The sequence below is a fragment of the Papio anubis genome, chromosome 5, assembly GCF_008728515.1.
Source record: "Papio anubis isolate 15944 chromosome 5, Panubis1.0, whole genome shotgun sequence".
In the NCBI taxonomy this organism is placed as follows: domain Eukaryota; kingdom Metazoa; phylum Chordata; class Mammalia; order Primates; family Cercopithecidae; genus Papio; species Papio anubis.
The window spans coordinates 146,280,446-146,303,365 of record NC_044980.1 but is presented as its reverse complement, the minus strand read 5'-3'; the positions used below and the strand labels follow the sequence as shown (position 1 = coordinate 146,303,365).

General features: G+C 40.1%; 1 protein-coding gene across 3 annotated transcripts in view; it reads right to left on the bottom strand.

Moving 5' to 3' along the window:
• Nucleotides 1-22,920, bottom strand: part of GRIA1 (glutamate ionotropic receptor AMPA type subunit 1) — a 321,543-nt gene that overhangs the window by 141,307 nt on the left and 157,316 nt on the right. For all 3 annotated transcript variants that reach the window (XM_031666559.1, XM_021939888.2, XM_031666558.1), the window contains exons 4-5: nt 19,789-19,973; nt 14,421-14,474 (exon numbers count right to left, since the gene is read on the bottom strand). In XM_031666559.1, the coding sequence (XP_031522419.1) occupies nt 14,421-14,474; nt 19,789-19,973 (239 nt within the window). The remainder of the gene's footprint in view (nt 1-14,420; nt 14,475-19,788; nt 19,974-22,920) is intronic.

Here is a 22,920-nt window from a genome sequence, read left to right as displayed (position 1 = left end):
CTATATACTGTGACTATTGACAAAAAAAATGAAATAAATCTACAGAGTACTTGTTTTTTCAGGTTAGTCAGTGTTTTTCCAGCTATTCAGCACAAGAATGCAGGTCTAAACCCACTCTCCTTCCACTGACCTCCCAGCACTGGCACCAGATGCTTGTCTTTGAGTGACTGTTTCTCACCTAAAGTGAAGCTTGGTGATCAGCGAGCTCCTAGGGCTATCAGGTCACTGTGTTCTTGTCTGCTTCTTCTGCACCTCTGTAGCACTTTACACTGTCCTATGTCTGACTAATAAAAAATTGGTGAGAAAGGATGCCGTGTTTACTGTCATTATTAAATGCAAATAAATTGGCTGATAAACTGTAAGCTCTCAGGAAGTGGTTCTGAGGGACGTATCAGAATACCTTGAGGCACTTTTGCAAAATAGCCATCCCCAAGAATTATCATACAGTATCCCTAAAAAGGAAACTGGATATCTGTATTTTGACAAAGCTCTAATGCTGTTGAATCAAAAATCAAGGTTCACTATATTAAAAATATAAGGTAATCATCAGAAGAATTCCAAATAATAGCATAACTAACAAACATTGAGAAGGGGATGCTGGGGGTGTATTATGAGCTGATTTGTCATCTTTCTAATGGGAAGTCAGATATGGAGTTAAAGTTGATAAAGCAAGAAAAAGAAACATAAATATATTATGTAGAAGTGTAAGGGAAATCATTAAATAACCAAATGTAGGAAAAGGTTTTAAAAGGTACTTCTATGAAGTATAGAATTGGAAAGAATGGGCATTTATCTTTTATTTTATACCCTTCTGTAATATCTGTTTTATCATGTGAATATATTATATTTTTAATACTATTAAAAAATAAAAATAGATCCTCAGATAGCTCTAATGTATCTTAGATATCCATTAGACACTGTAAAGTAGGGGAGGAAGTAGCAGTGGCAGGACAGGGGAGAGAAGTTGTTGCATTTATTAAAGCTTTGTTATGGTCTTTTAAGAGAGCCCTGCTTAATTTTTTATCTCCTGGCCTGAAATTAAAGCACACTGGTGCTGTTAAATGCTCTTCTGAAAACAGCTTCAGAAGCATTGCTTATGAGAATAACAAAAATGACAATAATGGCTAAAAATGCCCCCTTCATATGCATTATATAACTTTATTCAAACAACTTTGTAAGAGTTTGGAGGTTACTGCAATTTAAAAACAAAAGAGTAATGATCATTTGAGATGTATTTTAAACATTTTCCAAGCCCTATTCCTGAGTCAGGCATTCTGTTAAATGCTTTGTATACATAATCCTTTAATTCCTTAAACAATTCCAAGAGGTAAATGTGCACAGTAGACACCTAATAGTTATTTGCATAAATGAGTGAGTGAGTATCCATCCTAACTTTCTGTTAAGGAGCTACAGCTAAGAGACCTTTGGAAATTTCCATGAGATCACACAGCAAGCAAGAATTCAAACTGTGGTCCAACTATAAAATCTGTCTCTTCTTCCCAAATGTGTTCTACTGCCACACCAGTGGAGAAACATACGAGTTTAGCTTTTGGATAGTGTGTCCAGATTGTTCCAGACGAAGAGGGACAATGAACCTCTGACTGTGGCTGGCACAGTTAACAGCCAGAATATGTCTTACCCTGCCAGAGCAGGGGCCTTCAAATATAGCTTTCTGTCTTGAAGGAACATTTGTGGGACTGCACTAGGTTTCTCTCCTTGACACTAACCTCCTAAGGGTCTTTAGATGTTTCCAAAGCTTCTAATTTATCTGAAGCCTATTAGTGCCCCCCTATTCCACATCTATGCAAGGGGCCAGCAAACTTTTTATGTAAAGGGCCAGATTATAAATATTTTAGGCTTTGCAAACCATATGGTTCTTGTCACAACTAGTCAGCTCTGTTATTGCAGCATGAAAGCAGCCATATATAGAAAATACTAATTTAATATTACTATTTAGTATGTAGTAATTTACTATTATTATTTAGTATAGTAATAGTAAATTTTTTTCTGGGCATGGAAATTTAATGTCATATAGTTCCACATACTATAAAATATAATTCTTTTGATTTTTTCCCCAAAATTTAAAAATGTAAAAAACCATTCTTAGCTCATGAGCCATATAAAATCAGGTGATAGCTGGATTTGACACAGGGACCATAGTTTGCTGACTTTTGACCTATACAGGAGCAAAGATTTTGGAGAGAAGACCAAACCCTTCATATTGTTCAGACAGGGAAACTGAGGCCCAAAGAGGGGAATAGTGGCTTAACGTTATATGGTTGGTGAGAGGATTAGTTGAGAACAGAATCTGTCTCTTCTCTATATCCACTGTAGGAGGTAACACAATGCTGAAAAGCCGTTTGAGTACAACGATTGGGAGTGAATGTGCTCAATTAAGTAAACTAGCTAATATAGTCACTCCATCTATCACATGCCAATTATAATTTTCAAAGGATTAGAATGAAAAGGCATGTCAAGTAATTATGATATCCTAAAGAGATGTTTAACACTACAACTATATTGGACATGCTTTCATCTTGCTGTGAAGATTTGGAGAATGCTTTAAGAATCTTAAAGAGGCTCTGGGCCATCATTATGACTATTAATTATCACGTGCAATTAGAAACAGAAGAACTGATTATGTGTGCCTACTGGTTACTTAACCTCTCTGAGGCTCAGTTCTCTGGTCTTCAAAATGCAGATATAGCACCTACATCATAGGACTGGTGTACAGTTTAAAAGAATTAATAAAACTAAACACTTAGAATCGTGTCTGGCACATAGTAAGCGCTTAATGAATGTTAGCTATTATTATGATCATCACATTCACCATTATCATTATCATCAGGTCAAAAGAGGTTAGGTGTTAGAACTGCTTCAAATACAGGGACTGGGTCAGGCAAGAAGACTGAGAGAACATGAAGCAGGTGTATGGGAACATAGCTTTCGAAGGATGAAAAGCTTTATCTTCAAAGCTAGATTTCCTTTGCTCTGGGATTCTTTCAAGGGGTCACATACAAGCTGTTCAGCCCTCATCATCCTGCCTGTGCTGACACCATACCAGTCAGAAGGAAGAAGGAGCATCTAACATCGTTCAAGGAAACGGGCAAGTAAGGTTTATTAAACAAATCCTGGGATACTGGAAAGAGCACTTCTTCCACCCCATCCCCTTGAGATCCACAGGAGGTAAGATGAGAGAAAAATCAAAGAACTTGTACTTTATACTCTGGATGGCACAGGTTGAACATGCCAAGTTTCCCCAAATTGTCAGATAAAATCTTAGATGACAGCTCCATAGAGAGAGTAGTTACAGGAAACTGTGGTTTAAAAAGTCTTCTTGTATTAGAAGTATTTTTTTTTTAAAAGGGGGAATTATCAGCCTAAAAAATTATAGAAGACCAAGAAAGTAAGTGAAGGATGCATCTGAGTCCCAGAAGAGTTGTCATGGGGAAGAGATGGATGATTTGTTCTCTGAGGCTCTGGAAGGCAGGCCAGAGCCAATGAAAGGGCAGATGTCATAGAAGGCAGACTTTGGCTAAAACAATAATTACAAGTACCTAACATGTATCAAACTAGTAGAAACTGTGCTAAGTGCTTTATTTGTGTTATCTTATTTAACCCTCACAGCAATCCTGTAAAGTGGGTACTATTATCATTCCCATTCACAAATTAAAAATTAAAAAAAAAATGAGGCTTAAATTAAGGGAGTAGTTCCTGCTCAGTACAGTATAGCTAGTGAAGGACAGAAACCATAGTCTAACAAATAACAAGACTCTAGGACTTGTTTTCTAACCACTGTGCATGAAGCCTCCCAACCACTAGTGAGGCCAATCTATTCATTTATGTCCTGTCCTGCAATGAAGCACTCAGAGCAGCACACATCTTTATACTAAGAAAGAAATATCAGGCTTCCATGAGATCAGGGCATTTCCCTTAGCTCTTTTAACATGTGCTGGTATTTGAAATGTGAACCACACAGCACTTAATTCCTATCTCTTCTAGGCCTCTCCTAGCTTTCTCTTTGAGTGTGCAGGGGCCCTTCTCATCTTCCCTGTGAGACTGTGAGCTCCTGGAGGGCAGGGACGTTGGCCCCCACAGCATCCACACACAGTACCTGGATGAGGGTGCACGCTCAATACATGTGGAGGAATGAAGGAACTGAAAGTTTTTGTTCACCATTTTCATGATTGTTTTTTATAAGCTTCAATCCTATCATGTCTCAGCCTTAGCTTTTGTCTTGTGGATCAAAGAGGTCTTCTTACTGACTTTTTTGTGTAGTCTATGGTGAACTAGGTCATAAATAAGAAGTGTCAGGAAAAGAGTTTTAGGGAGAACCACATAAATGCTGTCCTGTCTTTGAATCTCATGAGTTGTTTGTCCTTGGGTAATGATCTCAACCTGTAGAGCCATTAGTCGACTTATCTGCAAAATAAGAGCTTTGGCTACATCAGTGATCTTATAAGCTATGTTCCCGGTTGCAGGCATTTTAGAAGTTACCATATTAGGTTAGGGAAAGGGCAGAAAGATGGGGTCCTAGATCCCCACTGTCTCTCTTCCACCATAGTAGCTCTGCTTTTTGTCTGTTTTATACATGAGAGTTCTCCTTCAAGATTCCATTTGAAAATAGAGCTTCACACTAAAAAGTTTGGAAACTTCTGAGCCACTTGATTTCTCTCTTAAGGGCTCTTCCAGCTTTGATCTACAATTCTGTGATCACACAGGTATGTGAGCATGAATATGGATATGTGTGAATTTGTGGAATACTCCTGGGCTGAAGACTTAATTGTGTCCTCAAATACCCATGTCTCTGCATAAAAGTCTTCACATTTTCCTATTTTAGCCACTTTAACCAACCAAACCTTTAAGGTGTCCTCTCCCTATAAAATCTCTGGTAACACAGAGGGTAGTCTGTTTCCCTCTAATTAAATAAGGTATTGTAGCTGTGCTTAAATCAGTGAAAACACCATAAATATTGGGGAGAAAAAAGTATTTGTGTTGACTTATCCAATTACATTTGGAACCAGGGAGGCACACTTGGATATCTACAAACACATCGACAGACATACCTCATGCAAGTATCCACTATTGACAAAGCATTGTAAATGTCAGTCAGGGCCTCACAGACTAATTTCTCTCAGTCCTGGGATTTAGGATAAAATGCTGGCACTTTGTGGCAGAAGGTCAGGGACTCCAGGTTGGGCTATTGATTGCAAGGCTGCATGGGTGTACTACCTGGCCTGGGAGTATTTGGTCTTCCAGAGAGTCCCTTCATCTTTATTCTGCCCTAACTGTTGTAGTCAGGAATGACACCTGGCAAAGCCATTTCAGAGCAAGAGCAAATTTCCTGGTATGAGGTGGGCACTTATGGCTACAGTTCCCAGTAGACTTAAAACCAATCGTATCTTCCCTTTACATGACAAAACCTTCCTATCCAGAAAAGGCCAAGCAAATACTCACAGCATGCCCATCTTTTGATGAAAAGCCAGTTTACACCTTCACAGGCCTCCCATATAGTAGGTGCCCATTGAATGTTTGATAAAAAGAAGAATGAAAGTCCAAACATGATAAATATGAAAGCTACTGGGAACCAGGTAAGAAAGATTCTAGTTAATCATTTATTTGTCCATTTACTCATTCACTCATGAGTGCTTAATACTGTCAGACCCATGCTAGACACAGGAATGCAGCAGAGAAGAAGACAGGTCTGGTCCTTGTTTTCAAGTTACCTGAGGTCTAGTGAGAAAGGCCAATATTACACAAGTAATTATAGAGCAAAACCAGTGGACCCAAACTTGATCTTGGAGCTCAGGGAAGGCCTTGCAGTGAAAGCAATGAAGCCTGAAAAAAAAAGTGCCTTTGGTTGGGTGAAGAGGGCTGGGAACACTCTAAGCAGAAAGTTTTCATGTGTTGAGGTTCCGAGTCAGAGCCACAGAGGGTTACTGCCCTCTGTCACAGAAACTGCCTGTGCATGTCAGCCTGGATTCAAATCTCAGCTCCACCACCTCCTAGCTGTGCCACCTCAGGAGGGCCACTTAACCTTTTGGTGCCTCAGTATCCTTTGCTGCAACATAAGGATTATTATGGTATTTCTCATAGTTGTTGTGAGGATTAACTATGTTATATGTCAGATTCTTAGAGAACCGTGCTTGGCACATAGTACATATTTACCTAAAATCCTGTGTCTCCTGGAGCTCCATTTCTCTCCCACTGTACTTTCTGTCTTAAAAAGAGGGATAGGTAAGGAAACAAGGACTGAACTGTCTTAGTTACATAGCTCACCAACCATCTGCCAAAATTAGTGTTAAGGGGTCTCTCTTGCTTCAAGGCTGCTGGTGACAATGAGTTTCCGTGCTCTGTCAGAGCAATCATAGCCACTGTCTTGCATATCTCAAATGGTCCAAAGGATGCTGACCCAGCATGACAAAGGCCATTCCAAATCAGCCGAGGTGTGCATGGTTTGCAAGATCAAAAGATACCAACACCAAGTGCTTGAGATTAATAGACCAGCCTCTTCCTTAAGCTTCAGGGAGCCAATGTGGCTTTGAGAGATATTTTTTGATAACTCTGAACTGAAGAGAATCTGGAAAACTAGAACCCTAAATCACACAGCCAGGAAGATTGTTTTGATGAATTTTTTCCTTTTGAAAACATTATGCCAACTGTAGAACAAATTGAGATCTTCCAGAAAAATATGATTTGCACAAATGGTAATGAATAAGTGACAGAGTTAGGATGAGACCCTGGGCTTCTGCTGCACTCTGTGTTCTAAAACTTTGCATACATTAACTTGTTTTATCTTTAGTTTATGAGATCCACATTAATATTCCCACTCATAGGTGAGACAGCTGAGGTACAGAGAGAAGTGACTTGCAACGGACAAACGGCTAGTAAGTAGCTGAGCCAGATTTCAAATCCAGGCAGTTTAAGGAAGAAAGGAGTTTACTTCTTGGCCTTGCTCAAGTATAATACCAGTCCTAAGAACTGCAAAGGTTTCCCCAATTTGGGCAGTGTGGCCCAATGGAGAACGAGCCTAATCTTTGGAATGGGAAAGGTTTTAAGTTTGAATTCCAGTTTTAGTCAAATGACCTTACAAAAGGTTTTTAAACAACTTGAACTTCATTTTTCTCCTCATAAAATGGGACCAGAATCTTACTTTTCTTGGAGGGATATGGAAAATCTTGGGGATCTCTGGGGTGAATTCTCTCAGAGGATAGGGATGAGTACAAAGAGTGACCTAGACTGGGATGCTTGGATCACTTTGGAAGAGAACATCCTTTGGCATCTGGGGTTTGTCTTTCTATCCACCCACTCTCCTTTTCCTTCCAAAGGCTCTGGGCAGTGTCAGCTCTGGTGATCACAAAGTGTCTGTTACAGAAGAGTGAGGTGAGAGCAGAGCAGGAGAGGGAAGGCTGTGTGGGAGGAAGAAGAGGAAACTGGAATAAGCTTCATCAGCAAAGAGAGTCCTTGAGAGGGGCACAGTGGGGAGGAGGGAGCACTTCTGAGCTCCCTCTCTGTCTCTGGCTCTGTCCCTGCCCCACCCCTCAACACGGAGGCATATGAGCACACTGAAAATCCAGTTGGGGGAAAAGAAGCAACAAAGAAGGAGCAAGCGATTGCTCCAAATCCTACCCCAGCTTTGCTGTTTAACTTCTGGGTGACTTCAGACAGATCAACTCCTTTCTCTCATTCTTGAGTGTCCATTTTATAAAATGAGGGGCCGGGTGAGACGAGTTTCATAGGTACCCTTCAGCTCTCACTCTGCTGGATTCTTCAAACAAGGGTGAGGGCACACTCTTTACATGACTGCTGGCCTTGTGGATGCAGCCTCACGAGCCTTCCCAGACACTCCACAGCTCAGGCGGCCTCCCTGGCCTCTGATCACCACACTGTGACAGGGCAGGTGGCCATCGATGGGGCTTGGATACTTTCACAGGCTGTGATTTTTCTCTGGCATTCTTTTGAGAATGTTATTTTACATGTTCTAATCTAGCTGGAAGACAAGGTCAGGTTGCTTCTGGGACAAAGTTCAGCCTCATGCTTCTTAGTCCTTGCATGAAACCAGTGCAGTATCAGGCACACGGATAGGCCTTGTCCATGTTTGGTGGCTGTCTGGATGGCTGTAAGAACCACATCCTGAGAGAAGGCACTGGGGGAACAGGAGGGTGTCCAGACTGAAGGCACAAACACCAAAGAGTAAGCAAGGTAGCTGTTTTCAAATACTCAAAGGTTGCTTTGTGGGAAGGCAGCAGACAAGTTTTGCAAGAGTCAGAGGGCATGTAGAGTCAGAAGTGATGAGAGGGTGACACAGGGTGAACAGCACACAGACCATGCCCTGTTCCAGGAAGAGTGCAGAAACTGAGCCCTTTGAGAAGGAAAAGGGCTGCCTCAGAGGTAGGACTTTTCCATCACTGGGTATTATTCAAGCATGAGCCAGATGGCTGAGTTTCTGTTGGGGACGTTGTAGAGGAGATTCTGGCTCTCTACATGAAGTGGGTTAGAAGCCCTCTTAGGCTTGTCTTTAACTACTTATTTGCATATTCAAAACTAAATTCATATTCCCACTCCCTCTACTTCTTTTAGCATAGGTCTAAAAGATTTTGCCTTTAAGTACATTTGATATGTAGGTGCAGACATTATTTTCTAAGAATTTGTTTTATTTACTAATTCATTCATTCGTTGACTTTTTAAAGCACACCTGTTATGTGCAACTCACTTTGCCAGGCACTGGGAATTCAACAGAGAAAAAGTCGCACACAATCCTTCCTCTAGGACCTTGTAGATAAACAGTGAGGAAGACATTAAATAATAGAGAATCAGTTATCTAATCTCAAGTATAGTAAGTGAAAACATATCTGGGGCTATGGTAGCATAAAACAGGTAGATGTGATTTCGTCTGCGAGAGCATTGAGGGATCTCACTTAATTCTCATAAAACTTTACGGGGATGTACATAATATCATTCTCTTTTTTAGAGATAAGGCAACAAAACCTCAGAAAAGGTAGATAAATTGATTAATGTTACATAGCTAATAAGTATAAAAGTCAGAATTCAAACCCAGAACTGGCTCCAAAGCCACCCTTCCAAACTGCTATACCACCTGCCTAACCAGAAGCTGCAGAAACTAAACATGACTGTGAGGTATGGAGCCAACAGGAAGAGAGGCACTGAAGAAAGTGGATGAGCTCAGCTTTGCAGAAGGAGTCGACAGATTTATCACCACAGGGGAGCAAGGAGACTAAAGAACAGCTTCTGCTCAGGGCTGATCCAGCAGAGGAGCAGCAGCATGGGGCTGGGGGCTTGGACTAGCTGCCAAATAGACCAAAACTTCCAATCTAACATTCTACAGGAGTTAATCTGCAAGCACATGGCAGAAATGGTCAACTGTCCAGATTCCCAAGTACCCTAATAAGACCTGGAACAGGCTAACTCCATCATCTCTTCCTCAGCTTCTGCCACACTAGAAATCATCATTTTAATAAAATTCCATCAATGTAGTTGTAGTTCTTATCTTTGTGACTCACCAGAAGCAAATCTTAGACCAAATGAATGTTTCTCAAAACAGAGGACCTGCGGACCTCTGTAGTGTGTCTGTAGAGCCAGTTTGGAAAACGGGCATTAACAAGCAAATGCTTCAGTGCCACTGCGATTGCCAGTATGAGTACCTCAATCATGGAGTAAATAGTGGGCTGGATGTCCAACGGGAATTTGAGAGTCTGGATTGGAATGTCAAGTCTATTGCTGCTACTACAGGCAAGATTCAAACTCAAGCTGTCTCGTCCAGTACAACCCCCTCTCTTTTCTGGCTCTTTCCCCAACTCTCCCTGCTCAGCACTCACATAACACAGTAGTAAGAACACACATTTTGGGATTCCATGGCCCTTGAGGAGAAGTGCAGCTCCATCACTTTATATGTTTTGTGACTGTGGAACAGTCAACCTTTCGGAAGCTCTGTTTCTTCATTCGAGGATAACATCAACCTCAAAGGCTATTAGGAAGGTTTAATTGATGTGCATTTAAGTGTTTATCATAGTGTCTGGAATGTAGCAATCAGTCAATTGTGGAAGTTATTGCCATTGTTATTATTGTTGTAATTTGTTAGGGATTTAAGGAATTCTAATTCAGTGACTCAAGTGTCTCGGCCTCAGGTTAGCCTGATCATCTTATTCCTATGCCCAACTCACTTGGTTTTTGTCATATTCCTGACAGCCAAACTCCATTAATTAGGTTCCTGTCTTCCTCCTCTGCAGCTCAGTCATGTAATGTCTCTGAGCCTCAGTTCCCACATCTGTAAAATGGGGGTGATGAATTCCACCTTGTTTACTTCATAGGAGTATTATGACATCCAAAACCCGGCAGTATGATTCATACAGAAATATCACATAAACTATAATATGGTGTAAAAATGAGAGAGATCGATGATATTATTACTGTTATTACTCCTCTAGAAGGCACCATATGGTTCACACTGGTCAATGTTGTCCAACAAATTCAGTATTTTTCAGACAGGAGTCTGCTGAACCCTGTATAAATTCTCACAATCTTCTAGTTCTCTATGAGACTTTAAAATATGTGCGTTTATTCCAGTGAAATTCTAAATACCAATATAACGATCTGATCATTTACTCCATGGTTTAGGTATTCACACTGGCAATCGCAGTGGCACTGAAGCACTCGCTTGTTAGAGCCGCATTTTCCAAACTGGCTCTACAGACACACTATAGAGGTCCACAGGTCCTCCAGGTCCTCTGCTTTGAGAAACACTCGTTTGGTCTAAGATTTGCTTCTGGTGAGTCACAAAGATAAGAACTACAACTCTGGAGAGCTCTGGCTGCCAGATGTCTGCATTCCCCACAGTCTCAGAGCAGGGAGTGAATGCACAGTCAGTGCAAGGGTTTGGAGGAGCACTGGCAGCCAGGCTCAGCACTTGCGGGTTCCAGGACCCAGGCATGTCTGTGAGAGAGAGTGGCATAGCTTTTCAATTTCTGCATGGTTCAAGTTCATCTTATGACCACACCAATGCTATGGAAATAAACATACATATCTCTTCTATAAAATATGGATATATATGCAAGCATATATATGCATATGTACATACACACCATATGTGAATATGTACAGATGGGTGGATTTAATATGTGAAGTAAGAATTTTCCATTTGTGCACAACATTTTTAACTTTTTAAAGCATGGTGGCATTTGGCAACATATTTGGTCTCCCCAGTGACACTATGAGTAGGTAGAGTGGGAGTTACTGTTCTCAATTGACAGATGGGGAAACTGAGGGTTGGAGAGTTGTCCAAGAATACAGAGCCAGCTAAGAGTGGCACCTGGACAAAAAACAGGTGTTTTTTTTTTTGACTCCTCGCCTATAAGTTCTCTTCTCTGACCTACAATCCTCCGGCAGCCCTTCAAAGGTGGCTATTTGAACCCCAAAATCATTCCTCCAAAGTGATCTGCTAAAAGAATACTGCTGGCTACTTTGAAGCTCATGCATTCTGACAGGGACAGAAAGAACTGCAAAATAAAAGTATAGCTCCCTCCTTTTGTTAAACCTTTCGAAGCCTTCCTTGGTCTCTAACTCTATAATTACACCGTAATCACAAACATTCCGAAGGAGTGGGTCAGTTCTATGCAGCAGTAGACTAATTATGTGGCAGAAATTCTAAAAATTATCATCTTATAAATTGCACTATTCCTCTGAAAGGGTAAGAAAACACACCACATACTTGACTATGTTTCAAACTGAATTAATTAGTAATTTGAAGCCTAATTATCAACTAATCTATTGGAACATGTAAGTCTTTTTTCATTTGGATGGTATATGCAATTTGCATCCTATTAGCTGGCAGTTGTACGGATTTGAGAGCTCATTAGGTCAGAAGAAGAAAAATGCATATCAGAAGGATATAACAACCCAAGAGACTGACTTGGTGATGCTGTGACTGAAGGGTTACTGGGCAACAGATGGAGGCTGGCAATGTAATTACCTGGGGTCTTTCAGTGACTCTAAGGCCACTGTATGCAATTTCTGTCTCACCCCAGAGAGGTAATTATGAGTATCCCCACCCTTGTTCTGTGTATTCTTGTTCTATGTTTGTTCTGTGTATTCTTAAGCAGCAGGGTGCCTACAAAGTCTCACTGAGAGGTGCTCTGGAGTTGTAGAAAAGGCCTGAATACTGTCTGCTACCCTTGGTGACAGGCCTAGCTCTGGTGCTGCCTCACCATGAGACCTTGGCCAAGTCACAGCCCTTTGCTGGTTGTTTCCCTAGAAACAAGTGAGGTTTAAGTGGAGATGACTTCCTGAGTCCACTCTAGCACTGAGGATCTGGGAGTCAAGGGATGTCATGGGCTTTCCTCACTCCAAAGTCAAAAGTTCCATCTTTGCAAATGGTCTTTGGAGGGTGAGACTCTCGGTTCCCCAAAAGTGTCTGGAGAGCCACCCTCATTTAAAATGCAAATACCTCTGAGAAAAGTAATACATTTAGCCATTCACAGCTGGGCCTAAATTAACCTACCACCCTAAGCCCTTCTTATTTCACGTCCTGACTCTGAAATATTGCCAATACAAGTTAGTTGAAGAAGGGGAAAGAAGAGTAAGGCGGGGATCTATCTAAGGCTGGATGCCAGGTCAGAAAGAGGGACAGAATTTATGGATTAGGCAGGATGCTTTAGTCACATTTTTAGATTCATGCACCCTGTGCCTTATTTCTACTAATGGCCTTTACTCCAGAAATGAGTAGCAAATATTAATTTTTGTTCAAATAATATTGCTCATAGAGATAATCAACACAAAACAACATGGTTAAAACTGAAGCCAGTTATATGTTCAGTTAAATAAGTTAAAACCTGAAAATTTGTTATAGATAAAAAGTTAGAAACCACTTCTTAATGGAAACATGGAAAATTGCAAAGACAGACTAGGATAATAAACTGTAGAAATAGTTATCATTAAGAGAAACTTGCCATCATTCAAACTGTCACATGGAAAAATTTGTTACTGATTAAAATTTGATGGGTGATGCGGCCACTTTGGAAAATAATTTTGGAGTTCCTCAAAATGTTAAACACAGAATTGTCATATCACCCAGTAATTCTATGCCTAGGTATATATTAAAGTGAAAAACTGGTGCACTGATGTTTTATAGCAGCATTATTCATTATAGCCAAAAAGTGAAAACAACCCAAATGTGCATGAACTGAAGAATGGATAAAGAAAATGTGGTATATGCACATAATGAAATATTGTTTGACAATAAAAAGGAATCAAGTACTGATACATGCTGCAACATGGGTGAACCTTAAAAATGTTATGCTAAGTGAAAGAAGCCAATTACAAATAACCACATATTGTATGATTTCACATATATGACATGCTCCAAATAGGCAAATACATAGGGATAGAAAGTAAATTTATGGTTGCCTAGGGCTGGAGGAGCTTGGGGGATAATAAGGAGTCATTGCTGAGAGGTAAGGGATTTCTCCTAGGGGTGATGAAGAATTTTAAAATAAGATTGTGGTGATGATTTCATAACTTTGTGAATATATTGAAAACCTTTTAATTGTACACTTTAAATGGATGAATTGTGTGCTTTATAAAATATATCTCAATAAAGCCTTTAAAAATGGGGTTAAACACCAAATGAAATTACATTTGGCTTTGGACAGAAAAGCTAGAAGAATTAAACTTCATGATAAAAAAGTGGAGGTGTAAAACATGACCCAGAAAAAATAGACTTCACAGAAATAGTGGTTACAAAAGAAAACTCATAATGGTACATGCTAGTAGGTAAAATTTAATATATACAAAAAATGATTTGATGAGTTGTTTTCTTTGTAATATAAAAAACAGTAGCACTCGATACAATGATCTGTAGTACGTTAAAACAAATATATATATATTTGTTTTATATATATATATTTTAAACAGACTTATCTATGCCATGTAGAAAAGTGAATATAAACTAAGTGGACATAATATTGTTCATGCTGGGAAGTTGTTTCTGGTTAAAATTTTGTCAATACTAGTGTAATTATGATGTAAATTTATTTATAAGCAGTAAAACTATCACTGGGGTCAAAATAGAGGGCCCAAAACAGTAGGATCAAGACATCTTGTATTAATTCAAAGATGTGGTGATTTTGTCCCTATTGCCAAGGGGCAGAGCCAATTAAAGCTGGAATTGTGAAGATGATAAAGCCTTGCCCACCAGTATGCTCTCTTCTGAGGAAGGTTAGAGGTTCATGAACAGTGTGTTGTGGTTTGATGAGTGGGATGTGGAGAAGATAAAAATTTATTATTGCCAAGACTCATTACAGCCCTGAATTGCCCCTTCCACCTACTCAGTTCACATCAGCAAGAGGCAAGGTAGGTCCCCAAACCTGGAGAAGCCTTGAGTTGAGAGCCTGCAGTGCTCTACTCACCAGATTTGCAAGGATGTAGTGGTAGCCGATGCCGTTCTTCTCCAGCTTTATAATCTACAAAACATAATAGGTGGAGACTCATTAATCGTACTAACAATTAAAGCCACAACAGCAACAGTAATAATGGTAACTGATATTGAGTACTTACAATGTGCCCTATCCTAAGCACTCGAAATACAATATCCCAACCACTCCAAGGATGGTGGCATTGTTAACATCCTTGTTTTACAAATAAGGAATAGGCATGGAGTGTCTATTATATAAACTCCGTAAGTTGTAATCTTACAGCTCTTGAGTGGCAGATAGCAGAATTTGAAATCAGTTTTGTCTGATTCCAAGGGTAGAGTGCTGTTACTGTAACCCCGAGGACCCATCTGAAACGCTCACTGCATTCTTTCTTTCATAAACCTTCTTTGTATGTGAAGATTCTTCTTTAGGTGGGAATCTTATGTTGCATGAAATCTGTCATGATGATATTTGCTGATTGGAAGGACAGACGAGTTAATAGGTGGATGGTGGATGAACAGTCAGATGGGTAGGTGGATGACTTCACCTTCAATTCCTTGCATGAACCATATGTAGATGCTCTTCTTTCTTTTTCTGAATTTTGTGCCTTCCTCCCCGAATCAGTTGGGTACTCAGACATTAATGGATTGCCCAAGTTAGAAGCTGGAAGGGAAGGTTAGGATCATCTGGTCCAACCTCTCACTGTACAGATAGGAAGTCAAGATCCAAAGAGGGAAAGTGGTTTGCCCAGATCCGATAGTAGCCTGGTGGCAGCATCAGGACAGGGACCTGACTCCTGTGAACTTTTCCATTTGATGTTTGATTATGGTTAATCATTAAGAACTAGTGCCCATGAATACCCTTTTATCCCAAAATGCAGACTATCCCTAATTATCACAGGTAGAAAAAATATTTGTGGAAAGAACTGTCCAGAAGTTTGCTCGGGCAGGAAACACACGTAATAATGAATGGTTAAGACTACAGACCTTGGTTTTAGATCTAGCTCAACCTGCAAATTAACTTAATCTAATTCCCCATTTTTTTTAAAATCATCAAATTGGGGTTAGTGTACTCTTCTTGGTGTCTCTCCCCCTGTACTGTTGCAAGGAGACATATAACAAATGATAAGTACTTGGGCTTCTCTAACTGAATAAATTTTCAAGGTTATTAAAATCCACATTCAGACATCTACTTAACTGGATGTATGTGCATAGTGACTCACATTTTTTTTATGTGGGGAAAAATTAAATGCAAGCACACACAATGAATTCTTTGAAACAGTGGTTAGATTGTGAAATTCCAGACCAAGGAGCTCAAATACTGTTGGGATGATAGTTTTATTCATAATTCTTCATTACTTTTTCATCTTCTTGTCAAATGGTTTGCTGCCTTTTCAACAATGAGATACCTTTATCAAAAACCTATTCAGCTTCTAAGAAACACAAAACAGCAAATACATGATATTTTAAAACCAACCACATTCAGGCAATGGAGAAATATCATCCCCACAAGATGAAAGTACAAATTGAAACATAGGAAACAGCTGATAACTGATGACTTTTTTGACTTATAAAAACTGGCAATTTCATGTGATCCAACCTGATATCAACCTTCCCATCTATCTACTCCCCAACCTACACATTGACCTTCCCTCCTCTAATAACTTCCTTTCACAAATATATATTCAGTGCTTGCTATGGGTGAAGCACTGTTGGCAACACAGTGGAAAGGTGAAAGAAGCATAGTGCTTGCCCTCTTGGAGATTACACTTTACTGAGAGGAGATCCATAATAAATACATGAACAGATAAATACATACAGGGTAACAAACTGAAAGAGGTGTTGCAAATGTAAGAGGCAATTTCACAAGGGGTCCATCACCTCACTGACCCCCATTACTTCAAAGCTCATTCCCAATGCATTGCCTTCATTCACAATACTTGTGTCTGAATGGCCTCTCCCATTCTCTCTGATTGTTTGTATCCTTAATGGCTGAGCTACAATCTCAACGCCTCTGTAAAACCCTCTATGATTAATGAATTAATCCATTCAACAAATATTTATTGAACATAAATTATATGCCAAGCACTATGCTATGTGCTGGAGAAAGAGCATTGAGCAAGTGAGGCAAGGTCTCCGTGCCCTCACTGAGTTGGAGTTGACATTTTAGTAGGGTGCCAGATGGTCAACATATAAATAGATAATGAACAAGATTTCAGCAGGTACAAGCACCATGAAGACAATAACATAGGGGGATGTGATGGATGGCCTCAGCAGGTCCTGGTCTACTCTCACTTCTAACTCATATTGTGCTTAATGACTGTATTATATGCTTTGGCATCATATATTGATAAAGTGTTATAGTCTAATAACCTGTTCTTTGCTCACAAACCTTCACTGACTCCCCACTGTTTACAGAATAAACCCTAAACTCTTTCTAATGGTTTCCGAGGATATTCTTGATTATGTGTTTATCTTTCTGCCATCCTCTCCAGTGGACTCTCAGCATCCATCACTCAGCCTGCAAAACGGCACTATGAAACCTAGCCCTCACATGCCCTCTGGGCCTCCTAACACGCCCTTTCATCCATCTTAAAGGCTCTTATCCAGCCAATGGCTACCTATAGAAATCCAGATTTATCTTACATTTAAGAACTTTCATAGAGGCTTCATTGATTCCTTATTCTTTTAATTCACTAAAAAGAATGTATTGAATACTTTATTTGGTGCCAAGCACTATCCAAGGCATTGTGGACTCAGCAGGGAAGAAAATAAAACAAAAATCCCTGGCATCGCCGAGCTTAGATTTTAGTTGGGAGGCTGGAGACAGACACAGGCAATTAATTCCCTATTTGGAATTTTGAGTCACTGGTTTTTTTTTTTTTTTTTTTTTCCCCTCAGATTAGGTGAAAAATTTCATGTTAGACTGCATGCAGTTACTTAACGTAACTGTATCCCAGGTATGTTCCCAGTTACTGAATGTGAGATAGTCCAGGATGATGCTAAGTGTGAGATTGTAAGTCAGAGATGTAAGTTGTAGGCTCGTTACTGTCATTCATTAGTTGTCTGAGCCTAAGGCAAATAACTTAATCAATTTGACCGTCAGTCATTCTGTCTATAAAATGTGAGCATAAGCAATGAATCAAGTGATCTGTAAAATCCTTTCAACTCTTTGGTCTTACTTTTCAAAATAGATGAATGAAATAATTTTAAAAAATGTTAACAAGCTACAATCTAAAATACCCATACAAACAGGTCACTTCTTTACAAAATGCAAGTTTACCCTTTGACAGAGGAGTTAATTGTAGATAGCAGAAGCAGAAAAGTTGCATGTTTAAGAGGTTGGGCTCTGTGGCCAGACCAAGAAAGGTTTGACTTCCTGCTTTTATTATAAGCTAGCTGTGAGATCTTGGGCAAGTATAATCTCTCTTTTCTTCATCTATAAAATAGGGGAATTGATAAAAGCTGTTTTACATAGTTGATGTGAGAATGAAATAGGATTATGCATGGAAAGGGCTTGACCTAGTATCTGGTATACCATACACACTCAAAAAATAGTAGCAATGGCTACTGTCTGTACCATAGAACAATATACAATAGGTCATCCGTCTATTAATATGTCATTATCATTCAGCACTTTTTCCATCGACTCTGTTATCTTGTCTTTTTACCAGTTTTATAGAACAGAGGCCTTCATTCATGTTTTACAGATGGATTCACTTATGCCCAAGGAAGGAAGTGACTCAAGAAGCCGGTCCTAGTAGGCACTAGGAATAGCAAAAATAGGCAAATGCTTGCATGCGTCACTTACTGTGGTGGAGAGTCTGTTCTAAGTGCTTCACATGAATTGATTCTTACAATTCTCACAAGAGCCCTCTAAAGGTGGCTATTATGAGGATGATGCCCATTTTACAGATCAAGAACTTGAGATGTAGAAAGACTAAAAACCTGGTCAAGGTCACAAAGCCAGTAAATACTAGAGCTGGGATTTGAACCCTAGCCAGTCTGGTTTTATCTCTTCTCTTCACTATTATCTTATCCTGCCTGAATTGAAAACTGGAATTCAAATCCTTGACTCTGGCCCAGAGAACTTCCATCTCAATGGCAACAATTTTTGATGGGTTTCTCTTTCCAAGAGGGAAGGCCAAATTCATACTTTACAAAGTAGAAGAGTTAGTGCCTTAAAGAATCCATAACATTCAAACTCTCTCCCTGTTCTATTGCTGAGGCCTCTGAGTGATAGCTGTCCTAGTACCGAGATTCTCTGTGAGGGTCCCAGGGGTCTTGAAGGCCATTAACAAACTTTGTCATGTTGTCAAGTACCTAAAACTATCAATTTTATTGTATGACATTGTTCAAAAGTTATTGCAACATCTGCTACCTTGCTAGCTCTGAATCTGAATACATAAACGTAGTTTAAAAAGATAAAGAATCTACAAAAAAATCCTGCTAATTCTGTGGTGGGCACATGCTTTTGTTCTGAGACCAGGGGAAGCACAGTTTAGAGAGATCTAGCTCAAGACTGTTGAGGTTACAATGTCTGTTTATAGAAGAATGTACCATGAATTGATTTCTCAGAGTGAAGGGCATGTTCAAGGAAACAATAGAAAGAAAGGTGGCTGCAGCTTCATTAGCCTCTTAAAACAGGTAAGTGGGTGAAAGGAATGAGATGCCAAACCCTGGATCATGAGTGACAGAGTCCAGAGTCGAACCCAGAAATTTGTCTCTATAAGCTGTGTTCCTAATATGATAACATTTCATAAACTCTAAAATGAAATGTAATTTATCATTATTTTTTATTTTTATTTTTTGAGACAGTCTTGCTCTGTTGCCTAGGCTGGAGTGCAGTGGCACAATCTTGGCTCACTGCAACCTCCACCTCCCAGGTTCAAGAGATTCTCCTGCCTCACTGCCTCACCCTCCTGAATAGCTGGGATTATAGGTACATGCCACCACGCCCGGCTAATTTTTTTTTTTTTTTTTAGTAGAGATAGGGTTCCACCATGTTGGCTAGGCTGGTCTTGAACTCCTGACCTCAGGTGATCCGCCTGCCTCAGCCTCCCAAAGTGCTGAGATTACAGGCCTGAGCCACTGCACCCAGCATTTTTTGTCTTCTTCTTCTTCTTCTTTTTTTCACAAAAGAGGGATACATTGGAGTTAACAGGTCTGAGAACCATTTGAAGCCCTATGTCAAGGCTCCCATTGTTTGTAGTATTTCAGAATTAAATTTTGTGAGTTATGGAAAATGAGATGGAAGTCATCTTGTCTCACCTAGTCAAGAAGCCTCTTTAAAGGCAAAAGTGTATCTGGCTACTCCTGAATCACCTCCCGCACCCACCCTGAGCCCTTGCTGCTTTCACTACCTGGCCCAAGATAGCATTGAGGCGTTCTGATTCACAGTCCACCACCACCAGTCGCTCCTTTTTCTTCTCCAGGTCCTGAAACAGCATCCGGTATCCCTCCTCTGTGGTTGTCAAAATGTTGACTGCTGTCACCTGCCAGTTCTTCTCGGCAGCTGTGTCCAGGACTTTCTGCAGGACGGATAAGCCTGAAGTTTGGATGATTAGGATAGAGAAATGACACACAATCAGGATTTGTGGGCACCACCCACTCCCATCAGGCACCTACCTCCCCTGGCTACCCCCAAATCCACTCTTCTGCCAAAATCAGTTCTGGTTTTCTCTGGCTGCAAAAGTCTGAACTCTGTGAGGTCAGGCACTGTGTTTCTGAACATAGTAGATGGTAGAACTAGTGATTAAAAAACACAATCTAAGGCTCAAATCCAACATATGGCTAAATGACCTTGTGCAGGCTCATTAGCCTCTTCAAACTTTAGTTTCTTTAAAGGTAAAGTGTGGTGTAAATAATGACCACCTCATAGTGTCATTATGAGGATTAAGTGAGAATGTTTGACACATACCAGAGTCTGATACCTGCAAGGGTTTTATAAATATTAGCAGTTAGTTTTATTGGGCACTCAGTAACTGCTTATTAAATGTGCCAACCTAGCATCTAAGTGGTCACCTAATAACTGCTGATCAAATTTGTGAAAGTTCAATATAGTATCTTTAATACCTAATACTTTGTCTCTCACACAGTAGGTGTTTAATATGTATCCTGGGGAGCTGGGACCAGTGGCTCACGCCTGTAATCCCAGCACTTTGGGAGGCCAAGGTGGGTGGATCACCTGAGGTCAGGAGTTTGAGACCAGTATGGCAAACATGGTGAAACCCCGTCTCTACTAAATAAAATTACAAAAATTAGCCTGGCATGGTGGTGGGTGCCTGTAATACCAGCTACTTGGTAGGCTGAGGCAGGAGAATTCCTCGAATCTGGGAGGTAGCGGTTGCAGTGAGCCCACGTCGTGCCATTGCACTCCAGCCTGGGTGACAAAAGTGAAACTAACTAACTAACTAACTAACTAACTAACTAACTAACTAACTAAAATGTGTCCTGAATTAAACTACTCTCTTTTGATTTACAGGTAAATTAATAGAGAGGCCATTACTGAATGCTGCTTTGTTTCTTCTTGGAGAATTAGATGGTGTATTGGTTTCCTATTGCTGCTGTAACAAGTTACCACACACTCAGTGGCTTAAAACAACACAAATGTGCTATCTTACAGTTCTTGAGGTAAGATACTTGAGATAGGTGTCCTAGGCTAAAATCAAGGTGTCAGCAGGGCTGTGTTGGTGTCTGAAGGTTCTAGGGGAGAATCCACTCTCTTGTCTTTCCAACTTCTAGAGGCTACCTGCATTTCTTGGCATATGGCCCCTTCCATCTTCAAGGACAGTAATGGTGGTCGAGTCTTTCTCACATTCCACCACTCTGACACTGACTCTTCTGACTCCTACTTCCACATTTAAGGACCTTGTGATTACATTGTGTCCCTCCAACATAATCCAGGATAATCACCCTATTAAAGGTCAATAGTTTAGCAACCTCAATCCCATCTATAGCCTTAATTTTCCTTTGCCATGTAACATAGACATGTTCTCAGTTTCCTGTGATCACAACATGAACATCTTGGGGGGGAGTGTCATTATTAATTATTCACAGATATTATTTTGATTTTGCATGGATTAATTTTTTGTATGTATGTCATTTCTGATGCTCAGTAACACTGCTAACCTCTTCTACAGTGACCAATATAGTACCTGGCCTCAAGAATCATCTGTAGATTTGTTCTGCTATGCCTTCCTATGTTTGTTTCCTTTTCAGTACAAGTTGGTTGGTGTGTTTGAGATTAACATTTACTGAAAATTTACTGTGTGTCTGGCACTGTTCTACTGGTTTTAATTCACTTAATCTTTCAAGGTAGATACTATTATTATCCCTATTTTACAGTGTGGAAATTGAGGCTCAGAGAGATTTAGTCATTAGTCCAAGGTCACACAGCTAATAAATGGCAGAGCTCTGAGCTCTGAGTTCTGAGGTAGGTGGAGCTCTTTTGAGAGTGTGGGTGCTTCTGCTGGCCCCAGAGATGATCTCACACAAGCAAAGGTACATTTTTCCAACTTTATTACTTCCAGGCCTCTAGTTTCATTATGCTGCAAAGCTGTCCTGAAATAGACCTCCAAGTGACCCCTGAAGTAGTTGCACTCTGAGAGGGTAAGTCATCAAAGTGGGGACAGTGAAGGGAAAATCAAAGAAAATAGGGTGTTTCTGGTTTCTTCTTCTGTTGGCTCCTTCCCATCTGAACAATGCCTGCCTAACTGCCTGAAAAATCACTTTCACAAACTGCTCTCCAACTCAAAAGTCTTCTAAGACTCCCTGCAGGCAACCACATCAGTACTGTACTCCTGTCTCACCTTTCAGGCCTTGCATGACCCATTTATTTGTTTACACCAGTAGTGACTAAATTATTACAAGACTATTTAGTATACAGTGGGAAGGTAAGACAGTGCAAGACAAACATTACGGGAGCTGGAGAGAGCGCTCCCATCCAGAGAACTGGGGAATAGGGAAAGTGGTATTTGAACAGCCTGCAAAAGAGGAGAAGGATTTACAGATGTAGATTGGAGAAGGGAAGTGCATTCCAGAAAACTGGAATAACATGAGTAAAGACATAGAGAGGAAAAAGTATAGAAAACATTTGGAAAATGTGATGTTAAATTCAAAGGAGGAAGAACTAGAAAGCCCAGAGAAGGATGAAGATTATGATGAGGATGAAGATGATGATGATGATGATGATGATGATGATAACATCTAACACCAGAAAGAATTTTGAGTTTTTACTATGTTGCAGGCACTGAACACTTTGTAGTCATCTCATTCAGTTTCACAAAACCTTTATAAGGTAGAGACTGTTTTTGTCTTCATTATAGACATGAGAAAATGAAGGTATAGAGAATTTTATCCCCATTATACAAATGCTGAAATTGAGGCAGAGAGAGTTCGTCCAAAGTCAAACAACTGGAGAAGACAGAACCTAGGTTTCGGATTCAAATCTGTCTGACTCCAAAGTCTGAGATCCTTTGGCACTGAGTTCGGAC